This window comes from Hyperolius riggenbachi, chromosome 4 (genome assembly GCF_040937935.1).
Source record: "Hyperolius riggenbachi isolate aHypRig1 chromosome 4, aHypRig1.pri, whole genome shotgun sequence".
In the NCBI taxonomy this organism is placed as follows: Eukaryota; Metazoa; Chordata; class Amphibia; order Anura; family Hyperoliidae; genus Hyperolius; species Hyperolius riggenbachi.
The window spans coordinates 387,659,955-387,673,823 of NC_090649.1; the positions used below are offsets into that span (position 1 = coordinate 387,659,955).

At 44.2% G+C, this 13,869-nt stretch overlaps 1 protein-coding gene across 1 annotated transcript in view; it reads left to right on the top strand.

Annotated features, from left to right (window-relative positions):
• Window positions 1-13,869, top strand: part of MTR (5-methyltetrahydrofolate-homocysteine methyltransferase) — a 109,883-nt gene that overhangs the window by 6,331 nt on the left and 89,683 nt on the right. The window contains exons 3-6 of the mRNA XM_068232142.1: window positions 2,134-2,223; window positions 3,393-3,462; window positions 8,034-8,126; window positions 10,792-10,898. Of these exons, the coding sequence (XP_068088243.1) occupies window positions 2,134-2,223; window positions 3,393-3,462; window positions 8,034-8,126; window positions 10,792-10,898 (360 nt within the window). The remainder of the gene's footprint in view (window positions 1-2,133; window positions 2,224-3,392; window positions 3,463-8,033; window positions 8,127-10,791; window positions 10,899-13,869) is intronic.

The following is a 13,869-nucleotide window of genomic DNA, read 5'->3' on the forward strand; positions in this document are numbered from 1 at the left end:
CATCTTTATGTAGAGCAATAAAGAGTCATATCTTCAGTGTTGTCTCATGAAAAGATGTAATAAAATATTTACAAAAACGTGTGCTGAAAAGTTACCCCTTCGGCTTATTTGCGAGTCAGTGGAGCAAAACAGATGGTGGAGCCGGTTTTGTTACTGGCAGAGGAGCATAAGGATTGTGCACTAGTGATCCTGCTCTCACCATCTTGCTCCCTGATGTGTCCAATCCCCCCATCCCCTGCAACATGGTGTGCAGAGTGCGCTGCTCGAATCTACCTGTGTCCTCTGGCTTGTGGAGCAGAGCGTGCAAGCAATGTGTCAGCGGTGCAGTGATCGTGGATTCTTCCTGTGTGGCAATCGCTGTCTCATATCTATGATGCCATCTAGTGGCTTCTTGAGACACAGCTGTATGATCCTGGAGCACATCTGGCTTTTGGGAGGGGGGCTGGCTTGTACTGGGGGAACATCTGGCTACTGTGGAGGGGACAATATTGGGGAGGGGGCTTATACGCAAGTCAATCAGCTTTTCCTGGTTTCTGAGGGAAAAGTGGGTACCTTGGCTTATATACGGGTCGGCTTATATGTAAGTATATACGGTACATAGAAATAATTTAACACAAACCTGTAACCTTTTTATTTTTAAAGTTAGATACCTAAGTATAATAAAAGCCTCTTAGGGCCCTTTTCCACTAGCAAATGCAGGTGCCTGCTTTTGCGATTGTGCAAGCTGCTTTTTCCGCTGCATGCTAATGCACCGTATAGCTATCAGGAACGGAGCACAATGAGAATCGGGCAAGTTGGTGATTGCGGCGGGAAAAAAGAGCGCGCACTGTAGGGCTTTTTTTCACATCTAAAATCAAAATCGCTGATGCTAGCGGTTTTTCTATTATGTGCACAATTGTTTTTTCCCCCCTCTTGGCGCTTACCTACGCGCTACGATTTTGTGTAAAGCGCTTTTGCAGAGCGATTTGTTTTTTCACTGCCTGATGCAAGTCAGGACGTGAACTCTCTGACCCAGAAAAGAATAAATACAATGTATTATTCTTAAAAGCGCGAACTCAATCGCTGCAAAAGCTGTTTTGTGTTTTTCCTATACCTTCCATTATAACAAAATCACCCCAAAAATGGTGCAGGCAGCGTTTTGGTCAGCGGAACGCTGACGAAACACGCAGATATGAACAGTCCCATAAGGATTCATTGCACAAGCACTTTGAAGATGATTTTCAAAATTGCAGGCACTGAAAAAAATAGCAAACGCCCTAGGTGTGAACAAGCCCTAAATCTCGGTGCACTATTGATCGGCAAAACAGCCGTTCTCTGCTTTTTGAAGTGGATCGAAGCTAGTGGAAAAGGGCCCTAAATAGTTCATAGGCATCGGTGTCCATCCACAAGCCCACTGTTGCTGCTGACAAGAGCTTGTCACATATGTCCTCATGGCCATTACCCTCACTGTACAACCACGCAAGTACAGCTGTGCACATATAGAGGGGAGCACAGCTGCAAACAAGAAGAGGGTCCGGACCAGCGGCTTTGTTGTCAAGGAGATTTGGGAAGCTTTTTGTCCATCCAGAGGCTTCTCTCTAAGTACAGTATCTAATTTTTGTTGTTGTCATAGTTACAGGTTTGCTTAAAAGGACAACTGAAGCAAGGGGGATATGGAAGCTGCTATATTTATTTCCTTTTAAGCAATACTAGTTGCCTGGTGGCAATGCTGATCCTCTGCCTCCAATATTTTTAGCCATAGACCCTGAACAAGCATGCAGCAGATATGGTGTTGCTGACATTGTCAGGTCTGAGAAGATTAGCTGCATGCTTGTTTCTGGTTTTATTCAGACACTACTGCAGCCAAATAGATCCCCAGGACTGCCATTTAACTGGTATTGTGTAAAATGAAATAAATATGGCAGCCTCCATATCCTTTTCACTGCAGTTGTCCTTTAAGGATTGCATTTTTTTTTTTTTAAATTTTTATAGTAAAGGTGGAGTTATACGTTTATGTTCACACTGCTTTCCATTAAATACGGCACTTTGACCTTGCAATTCACTTGTTGTTATAGTTTGGGTGTCGTGAGAACTTTTGTATTTGTCACAGAATGCTTGATATGTTTTTTTTTTTTTTTTTTTTTTTTTTTGTAGGAGTATTTGCTCAGCGGAGCAGACATAGTGGAAACCAACACGTTTAGCAGCACCAGTATCGCACAAGCTGACTATGGCCTTGAACACATGGTGAGAAGCTTATCAATATTGTGAACTCTGCTTGTGTAGCCACATGTATCTCACTAATCCCATTGTACACTGTGTTCTAACAAAGTGTTCCTTGTTACACTAATTATCAGAGGAGGTTATTGTGTAATGCTGACAGTCAGTTCTGAGTGAAATTGATATTTTTGCAAAGTCTGAATCTTATACAGCATTTAATGCTGTTAAAAAAAATCAGAAGATGTAAACCTATATTTTTCTGATGTCACATTGTTTAAATCATTCTACACTTAAAATTTCCGCTCCTTGGTCAAGAGTATTAGATTTTCACAGTCGACCGTTTTTCACGTTTGTGTAAATCTGGCCATACACAGTAAATTGTTCCGACCTATTTGATTAGTTTGATCCAGTTTTCTGGTAATACCTAATTGATCAAATTGTGACCACTTTTCCGACAGTTTTATGGATCTAAAGGGTGGAAAATCTTTATTGACTGGTTGAAAGTGGGAACATTAGGGAATCTTCAGCTGCATAGCATTGTTTTTTTTCTGATGAAATCAAGTAAAATTTGAGAGAAACCTCATAACCGCTACCCACATTTCTGATCCGAGAGCGATCAGCTGCTTGCTAATTAGGGCTGTCATCTACCCACTTTTGGCTATTTTAGCGTTAGAGGAATGTGAATCGGGAGGCTATATACAGTGAAAGCTCAGCTATCCACTCTACTTTATGCGGTAATAAACCTTTGTGTTTTGTTTTTGTTTTTTTTTGTTTGTTTTTTTTCCCCTTTTAAAAAATTTGTTTTAATGACTGTATCTCAACATTAATACAGCATTTATGGCAAGTATAGTGTAGGTATAGTACTGTATAATCTAGGCCTACTTTTAAAATAGTCCACAAGTCTCACCAGCACACCACAAGTTAAAGCACACCATTTATTGTGCCAATTTCCACAGTATTCCAACAATTGTTTCGGGGGCCACGCAGGGTCCCCCTTTTATCAAGGCAGATGTGGTTACTTTGATGGTGGATGGTGTGCCTGCTTCATCTGGAAAATACTACTGTTAACATAAACTTTCAAGCATCTTGAAACTACTACTACTACTACTACTACTTATCCAGCATCAGCCGATCATTGTTTGTGCCTTTTTTCTGTGTCCTCAAGTTATTTGTCACAAGCTTCTCTTCTAACGCAGGCTTACCGTTTAAATAAGATCTCAGCAGAGGTAGCCAGAAGAGCTGCGGATGATGTGAGTTGCGAGACAGGTGAGAATCTTCAGCTTGCGTGTTTGTTTATTAAAAAACAAAGCCAGGATGTCCTGAATGTATCGCAAAAAAAAACAAAACGCTTATTGTGGAAGTTGCATGTTGTAAAATTAATAATTTGCAAACCTCTCAGCAATACTTGATCTGGATTCATCCAGGTGATGATGGCAAATCCTCAGGGCCGGTTGTAGACTTTTCTCTGCGTGAGGCAAACTTGTGAGGATGCGCCCCCACCCCCCCCGATTTGGAATGATCGCACAGCATCCTACAATTTACTCTGCTTCATTTAATGAACTCACCCTCAGCCACTCCATTCCTCCTCAGGAAGGTACACGCAGTACAAGAATGCTGCCCCTAAAATCTTTGCGCCTGATGCAAATATTTCACCTTGCTTCATGAGATAACTGACCCTGCAAATCCTAACCAATTAATAGCAGAAAATATATGCAATGATTGTTTAGTCATGCGGGTCTCAAGTCCAGTCTTATTATAGAATGAGCCTCAGGGAAAGTAGTGCAGGTAGCTGCCCTTTTATGTTTAAGAAGCACTAAGACGTTAGAGAAATGGGGGATAGCCTGGAAAGTAACAGCCGGTTTCAATCGGCATGTGATTGCATTTGGAGTGAATGGTACCACTACAATTTATTTAGATGGTAGCAGTGCGGCATGCATGCGCCAATAGTACAAAATCCGGTGACGTACTTCCTGTACAGCAGGGAGCACTTCACTGAGCGGGGGGAGGACCTAACCAATTATCCTGTTGGTGCACTCTGCCGCAGGGTGTTTAAATGATGTGGTGCGATTGTCCTGTGGCAGGCTCTCCTGCCTCAGTGTTGTCCTGCTTTCTACAGGGAGTAGATTCCTATAAAATACTGTAGCAGGGATCTTGTACGGCTTGAGGAAGAAGAGCCCCCCCCCCCCCCCTCCTTATTGCACTTTTCCTTATGTAACCACACCTCCTTCCTCCCCCTCCCATGTTGTTTCCCCTCACCCTTACCCCAATTATAACTCCTCATCTTCCCTTTCATCATGTGACATCTCTCCTGACTCTCACCCCTATCCTTCTGTCTCCCCTAAACATTTCACCTCTGCGGACCCACACTTAACTTCCCCTTTTTTATTTTTCCTTCAGCCTTGTTACTGATCCTTGCCTTCAGTTACCCAGTTGTCCCTAATCTAGCCTCATATTACTGATGTTAATCAGGGGCAAGCTGTGTGATATTTTTACTTGCGGTGTGCTTAAAAGTTTAGGGCTCATTCACACTACAGAGCGCATACACGAACCCGATTTTGTGCATGCGTTGCCATTGTGCGGCCATCGCACAGAATACACGTTGTGCTGCGCTAGGAGAGCAGACGTTGGCAGCCATCCAATCAGGAGAATGTGTGCTATTAGATGTTCCCATAAGCGTTACATCGTATTACATCTTAACGCATGGGAACACACACCTGTAATGTGAATGGTAACATGAAAGTCTATGGACTTTCATGTTGCCATGTAGATCATACTCTCTGTGCGTTGCGTCAAAACTGACAGCGCAGCACATAGTGTGAATGAGAGAGAGTTCAGTTACAATGGAGGATGCAGAGGTGGAGACTTTACTAGGACCCCTGGACCTGAGGCATTCACATGGGGCCCTCCTTCATTAGGTACATTAGCTCCTTATTGGTGCTGTAGTGGTACTGATTGCCTCGGTGTGCTTTGAATAGTGCTTATCATTAACAAACCATTCCTTTCCCACTGCTTACTTACACTTCTCTTACACAGGCTATCTTTGGAAAGCCAGTTTTGGCAGTCTGCATCATCCCCCAGCACCTGGCAGAGGATCTGTCCCTTTCCGCAGCTCCAGGGTTGGCATCTGCATCGGAGGGTACCCCGGGACACCAGAGCTGCGGCGAGAGACATATCGGCTGCCAGGGGCTGGAGGAAGCTCCAGGCAAGTAGAATATTTTTTTCCACGGACATTCCCTTTAAAGTGAACCCGAGGTGAAAATAAACCGATGAGATAAATAATAGTATTTATGCTCCTACTCCTACAGCAAAATAAAGCAAGTAAAACAGCCTGGTTATGAATATGCTTTGTACTGTACATACTAGGCCTGAACGATTTTAGGAAAAGATTGAATTGCACAATTTCTGCCAGAAATTGCGATTTCGATGGACGATTTTCTATGCACAACGACGGATCAGCACACCGATGGGCAGTATGGGTTCCCCGAGTATAGGTAGCCACGTATAGGTGCCCCCAGTATAGTTTAGCCAACTATAGGTGCCCTAGGAAAGGTTTGCTAGCTATAGGTGCACCAATATAGGTAAGCCATGTATAGTTGCCGCAGTTCAGGTTAGCCAGAATAGGTGCTGCAATATAGGTTGGCCAGAATGGGTGCTGCAGTATAGGTGCCTCAGTACAGGTTAACCAGTGTATAGGTGTCACAGTACAGACTAGCCAGTGTATAGGTGTCACAATACAGGTTATCCAGCATAGGTGCCACAATACAGGTTAGCCAAATTCCCCCCCCCCCCCTTGTGTATATAGGCAGATCCCTCTTTAGTGTACATAGCCAGATCCCTCCCCCATTGTGTATAAAGCCAGATTCCACCCTGCTTTTGTGTATATAGCTAGATCCCCCCCCCCCCCCAGTGTATATAGTCAGATCCGCAAAGTGTATATAGCTAGATCCGCCGCTCCCTTAGTGTATATAGCCAGATCCACCCCTTAGTAGTGGATATAGCCAGATCCCACCCCTTAGTGTAAATAACCCCCCCCCCCCCCAGGTCTATATAGCCAGATCCGCCGCCCCTTAGTGTATATGGCCAGATCCCACCCCTTAGTGTAAATAGATTCCCTCCCCCCCCCCCTTAGTGTATATAGCCAGATCCGTCCCCCTTAGTGTATATAGCCAGATCCCACCCCTTAGTGTATATAGCCAGATCCCGGTCTATTTTCCCCTTGCTGCTGTTGGCCGATGTTACGTACTTTGCTCCCAGCCCTCTCCTCCGCTCCCCGCCCCCGCCTCCAGTAAAGTTCCAATTTCATTCGGCCCCTCACCGCATTGGAATGCCGCGCAGTGAGCCACCGTGAAGAGGGAACAAGTGTACACATAGTAACGCGGGGCCTGTGCCAGGAAGTGTGACATCACTTCCTGGCAGCCAGCGTTACTAGGAAACGCTCGCTGCCTCCACCATGGCTCACCCTGCAATGTGGTGAGGCATGTGGAATATAAACTTTTATGGTGGAGGGGGCCGGGAGCAGAGGAGGTGGCCGGGAACAGAACAGATAGCAGCGAAAACCGCCGCTTAGACGATCTGAAGAACGTCTTGGGCCTGTTAAAACCGGAAATCGCTCAGCCCTAGTATGTGTACACGTTTATCTCATCCTGTCACATGTCGCCTAAGGACACCTGAAGAGAGGGATATGGGCATATTTGTTTCATTTAAATTATAACAGTTGCCTGACAGTCCTGTTGATCTGTTTGGCTGCATTAGTGTCTGAATCTTACTCCTGAATCAAGCATGCAGTTAAGCGGACCCAAACCAAACATTTTTTTAATTCAAAATATTTAGTTGCACCACTCTGACACATACAAAGATAAATAAACACTCCTTCAAGCCTATGAGCATTTCAGTGCATGCTTTTCACCCTTCTCTTTGCACAGCTAGGGTTATACAGGTGGCAGCCATTAGCAATTCCTCCTTTGCTGGACACCTCCTACTCCACCAGTTTGCCGGATTCTGTCCTGGCAATATGAAAGGAAGAGAGGGGTTTCTCCAATAAATGTAAAATATTTTATATTTGTCATCATGCAGCTGAAAAAGGCTGCTATTTATTATTCTAATTTAGAAAATAGATTTTATTTCTGAAATCTTGTATTTTTATTTTGGGTCCACTTTAATCCAGTCAGTCTTCATTCAGAGCACCTGATCTGCATACTTGTTCATGGTCTACGGCAGAGGATTAGCAGGACAGCCAGGTAGTCTGCATTGTTTAAAAGGAAATAAATATGGCAGTCTCCATATCCCTCCCCGTTCAGATGTCCTTTAAAGGAAAGATCTGAGCTTAAAAACAGATCTACTTACCTGGGGCTTCCTCCAGGCTCTGGCAGCCGATCTGTCCCTTGCCGCATCTCCGCTCCCAGCCGGTGGCCCAGGGTTCCCTCCTTTTGCAAGTGACGACCTAGGCAGGTTAGCATCTTCTGCACGGGCATGCTGCTTGCGATCGTGCTCATGTGGCTTGGAGTGTTCTGTGCAGGGACAGATGTGCTGTGCCTGTACAGAACGCTCCAGACCACGTGAGTGCGAATCGTTGCGGCCGCAGGCGCAGAAGATGCCGACCATGCAATGGAGGGAACCCCGAGCCACCGGCTCGGAGCGGAGCTGCGGCGAGGGACAGATCGGCTGCCAGGGGCTGGAGGAAGCCCCAGGTGAGTAGCTCTGTGTAGCATGTCATTTTAGGAATGGCAGCGGTAATGGAGAGAATATGTGCACTTACTGTAGCAGTATAGGAATGGTGATGTTTAACCTATGTCTTATTGTTAGCAAATAGTTTTTACTTTTTTTTTTTTTCTTTGTAGGAATCAAAAGATATGTGGCTGGAGCAATGGGTCCAACAAACAAGACTTTGTCTGTCTCTCCCTCTGTTGAAAGACCCGATTACAGAAATATTAGTAAGTTGATGTTTTATGATACTTGAGAGAGGCGATGTGGCACTTGAGAGAGGCGATGTGGCATCCTTATTTTGAAGCACACCTGATGTGAAAATAAACTGATTACCCCTAAACAGGACTTTCCTTGAATCCTACATTGGTTTTCATACCAGATGTCAGCCTATGAATTTAGACATTTTTCTTCTCTGATTTTAAAGCGAATCCGGAAAAAACAGAGGCGCCATAGGCCCCTTATTTTTCTTGCTGCATATCGTGGCAGCCTGCTGCTGATCAGACTCCTCCGGTCGATGAAATTGACCTTCTTTGCTGCACACTGACTGGGGGAGGGGGGCGGGGTCAGTGGTGTTAGGGTAATAGGGTAAGGCAAAGGTAGAGGGAGTGTTCTGTTCGAGAGTAGGTTTAGCCTTCGTAAAATATTGGTAAACATTACCTATATTTTACTAACGGAATCCAGCTTTAGAATATCGTTAATTGTAGCGATATTCTACCAGCGGCGATCCCCTGCACCCCTTTTTTTCATGTATTCAATGGAAAGATCTCAATTAATAGTTTCTAAAGTAACTTCCCTCCTTCATTTGTCTACCACAAGTGAACTGAATTATGACTGGGAATCCCATGTATCTGCACATGGGGTATGACAGACATTTGGGATCCTTATATACGTCTAGCTGTGAACAGTCCAGGCAGCATGAATGAAGAAGCACTCGCTGCAGAAGACATGGGGATTTTTTTTTTTTGTGTGGCCTAAACTTGCTATCATATCAAATGTCCGTTCATATTTAGTTCGACCTCAATAGTGCACAGCAGAGCGTTGCACTCTTGTTGCCAGTTAGATCTCCTTGTTACCAGTCCAACCATGAATATCCTCATATATTGCAGAGTCCACAGAGGTGCATACCTGAGAGAATTGGTAAAGCTACCTCTCCAGCTCCATGCTGTGCCACCCCTCAGTTAAGCTTCACCCTCCTGTGTGTATTCACTGCAGTGTTCTCCAGGTCCACATCATACCGGTGTCCTCCACCAGAAAAATGTTCAAGGCTGATTGATGGTAATGGGAGGCAGAAACCAGAATGGGGCTGGATGACTGTGCTAATGCGGGGCATGGCGAATACCAGAGCGCATGTGGGAAGGAAAAGGTTGGACTGAGGAGACTGTGCACCATGTGCTGTATTACGGGGAAGCACGTGGCAGCAGGGAGTAGACCTTGGCGGTGGGGGGAGTAAAGGCCCCCCCCCCCCCCCCTTGGTTTATAGTCTACTCCAACAAATGTTTTACCTATTTGAGTAAAGTTGGGAGGCTCAAATTCTACTTAGATTAGTTTACATCAGAGCAGAGGTTTCAAACTCAAATACAAAGTGGGCCGACATTGAAAACTGCAACCAAGTCGCGGGCTAACTTCAGTGTCTAGTGGGCACCTCCCTCCCTGGTGTCTAATGCACACCCCCCCCCCCCCCTCCACTATATAGTTCCGTGGCGAGCGCTGTAATAACAGCGCAGGAGGTTTGGGTACAGCCGGTGCCACCATAGACTGTAAAAGGAATTACGGATATAGCAGCGCACAGTGAGTGATCTGGGCGCCTTCGGAAGACTGAGCACAAATTACTCAAATAACACTGTAATTTGCCTGCCTGTAATAGCTCGCAGCCAAATTACATCTTTCCCCCACTATGCATGGCGGCCTGGAGGGGGAATCGTTATTAACGCCGCAGGGACTTGTGCAGGAGCAGGGTAAGCTGTTCATCGGCTTTCCCCTTTGCCGAAATCTCCCAGTGGCTATATTATAGGTATGCATTTCTAGTGCAAACCCTTCCTCTCCTATATAGTTCCTTGTTGTCTTGTGATCAGGGCTGTGAAGTGGGTACAAAAATCGGACTCCTCAGTTTATGAAACCACTGACTCTGAATACCCAAAAATGTCTCCAACTCCAGAGTCCTGCCAATGCCCCCCTTACCTTCCTCACCTGTACTGTTCCCTGATGTCCAGTGAGCCCTCCTCCCTCCCCTATACTGTTACCTGATGTCTAGTGACCTCCCCTATACTTTTCCCTGATGTCTAGTGACCCCCCCCCCCCCATACAGTTCCCAGGTGTCTAGTGCTTTCCCCTTCCTCCCCAAATGACGTCCCTGGTGATCTAGGGATTCACCTCCAGTATGGCTTTCCTGGTGGTCTAGAGTGGACCAAACCTAATGCAAAATATGAAAACCACTTGAGGGCCAAATTTGATGGCTTTGCGGGCTAGACTTGGCCCTTAGGCCAGAGTTTGACATGTATGCATTAGGGCATATTCTGTATTTCTAGTTTAAAAGCCAGTGAAATCAAGTATGGTCAGCAACACCCCAGTAATTAAAGATCAATTACATTTATTTCGTATACGCATCAGCACAAAGTAACAGCAGCAGCAACAGACTGTTTTGATGGTCAGTCCTTTTTCAAGCTGCTATTGACCATCCCAAACCCCAGGCTGCCGCTGATGCTGCTGTCACTTTGTGCTGATGTTTATATGAAATAGTACCTTTTTGTTACACTTATTTAATGTTTTGCGTTCTTTGTTTTTGTTTTATTTTGTTTTTCAGCTCACTACTGTTTGAAATCACAGTACTGTTTAGGTCCAGGCTTATCAAAATGGTACAGTATTTGGTATAATGTAGGTCTTCCTGTTTTCCAGCTTTTGATGAACTTGTGGATGCTTATGCAGAGCAGGCCAGAGGTCTTCTGGATGGTGGGGCTGACCTTTTACTAGTCGAGACTATTTTTGATACAGCTAATGCTAAAGTAAGTGGTAACCATAACAGTCAGTTTATTTTTCTTTTCAAAGGCTACATGCCATAGTTAGGGATATTGTTGATAGACTATTGAGTTTAGATTACTTTCATTTTTTTTTTTTATGTCTCAGCTATACAAGTTGAAGTTAAACCGGGGTTGACCTGATTTCAATCTGTGCTTGTCCCGAGGACAAAGGTTCTTGTACACTAGCCCAAAGTGATAGCTAACATCAACCTGCAGATAAACTTATGCTGCAGAATAGCATCTCGCGTAGCTGGTCTGACATGCATCGCCGGTTGCCCACTGGCATCCACAGGGGGCATGGCCTTTGGCCTTAGTCAGGCTTTCAATGCACCTTATTGTAGGATTATGGGAGTGTTATTCACCTGTAAATAATCAGTTCCACTTTTATCCCATCATATGTGCATCTTATTTGTAGTAAATCTCAGGAAAAGGTTTGAAGCTTGAGAATAGTGGTATTCAAGGTTGCACTGTACACCAAATTATAGACTGTCACCATGGTTACAAAGACTAAATTTGACAATTTTAGAGATTCATAGCCGGCTGCTAATTAAAAACAGATCACTTTCTTTTTTTTTTTTAGAAATATCAATGTAATAAAATACAAAATAACCCGTAAAGTAGAGACCTGCACAGGGTTGAGTTTTCAGACCCACACCCCTAGGTCTCTGCCTGCAAATGACCCACCACCTGGTTTTCTGGTGGTTCCCAAACCTGCACCTGTCTCTCAAGTGCTTGGACCTGCAACCCGACACATAAACCAAACCCGCTTGTAGCTTTTTCTATTGGAATAAACACTGAAAGCACCAACATCCCTATCCCTTTTAATAATCCTACCAAGTAGTAAAAATATGTGGACAAATATATTAAAGACATCTAAATCATAAATGGCAACAAATTCTCCCTAAATTACTTCAGTAGAGGAAAAATTTATGCAAGTTGAAGTGAGTGGACCATTAGTATGCCTAATGAAGTGTACAGAATGGCTGAGTATTTGCTTCTAATGCTGATATGTAGAGATGTTCGATCTGATGCAAATAATACCTGTATATATACATAGTTAATGTTATTTTTTTACAGCTTGGAATTGGGCCAATCAAATTTACTTCCTGCTGAGTATGATTAGCCCAATTCAAAATGCACTCGGTTTGGATTTCTTAGCATCTCGCTGACCATTTCTAGTTATGTATTCACCTGGTTATTCCTTTGTGAGCTCCCTCTTTGCATGCCATAGGATCTGCATTTATGTACTCGTGATGTACAGGTGTGCCTGTGGCTAAGGTGTCTTTGTCCTGTTGCAATTTGTATTGTAGACCAAAAGGGTGAGAGCTGTTGATGTATTTTTCTGCATGATATATCACTTTACACAGAGGTGCACAGTACAGGTAGGGCCCCGGGCACTCACACCGCCCGGCATCCCGCTCTGAAAAACACAACCTTTTGGGCAGGAGCAGCGCGGACAGCCCCCCAATGCTTTCACCACCTGGAGGACCATCCACAACTGCCCCCACCACCAAGGAGATTTCCCACAAAACCTCCTCCCCAATTCATACAAAGAAACACACAGTAGGTAAGAGCACTTCCAAGCAGCACCTGCCTTATAAATGGTCTGCAGAGGCCTGTCAGCAAATTAGAGGCATAGTGTGTGCATTCAGACTGCAGTGCCAATTTATGCAAGGGCTGAACTGACCCCAATAAACGCCTCAAAATTAAAAGGAGGCCTTCAACTACATATATAAGGTTGAACTCTAGTATTGATAAAAACAACTTGCATTAAATTTACCTTCAGTTTATCGGGGTCAGTTCAGCCCTTGCATAATTTGGTACTGCAGTTTAAATGCACATAATGCTCCTCTAGTTTGCTGACAGGCCTCTGCAGACCATTTATGAGGCAGGTGCTGCTTGGAAGTAAGTGCTCTTCACCTACTGTGTGTTTTTTGATGTATCACTTTTGCCAACTTTATAATACTAGGATGGAAAACACACACACACACACACACACACACACACACACACACACACACACACACACACACACACACACACACACACACACACACACACACACACACACACACACACACACACACACACACACACACACACACACACACACACACACACACACACACACACACACACACACACACACACACACACACACACACACACACACACACACACACACACACACACACACACACACACACACCCCTTTCCCAGGACAGATCCATTTTGTTCTCCAAGCTGGAAGCCAGAAAAGAAAAAAAGCTTTTTCTTAATTGCAGGTATTGCATTACCTCATCAGTGGTAGTACAGCAGCATAGTACAACAAAGCCATCTGACTTTCAAAGGTCTCTAGCATCAAAGTTCATGCTGATGTGAGCACTGCAACGTGGTGAAGGCAAAGGCCTGTGATACGCTTTGATTAGCAGCTTAGAAATCAAAATACTTTTGTAGTTTTAGTCATTTAAAGACCAATTCCAGAGAAAAAAATATTTTTAAGTTTCGAAAAGTGTAGTTGGGGTTTATGTATATAGAATATCTTTATTTTTCATTATGTTTCTTCTTAGTCTTTGTCTTAGCAGGCAGTAACACAATCCAACGCAAGCATTCCAAATTTACATATGCAGCTAAAACTTTTTTTTTTTTTTTAAGCTTGGCGAGATTGAGGTGGGAGGATGTAGGATCTGTTAGGCTTGTGCTGCTGTCTTATGTCCTCACTGTGAAGAGTTCTGCTTCCTTTCTCAGTGATGACAGTTAGATTGCCCAGCAAGCTCATGGTGAAACAGAATTCCTTGGAATGTAAGGGGCTGCAAAGGACCGAAAAGCCCTCTTACTAAAATGTTATGCAAAACAAAACTTTGGCCTTCTGAAAAAGGTACTGTATATTCTGGCGTATAAGACGACTTTTTAACCCTTGAAAATCTTCTGAAAAGCCAGCGGTCCTCTTATACGC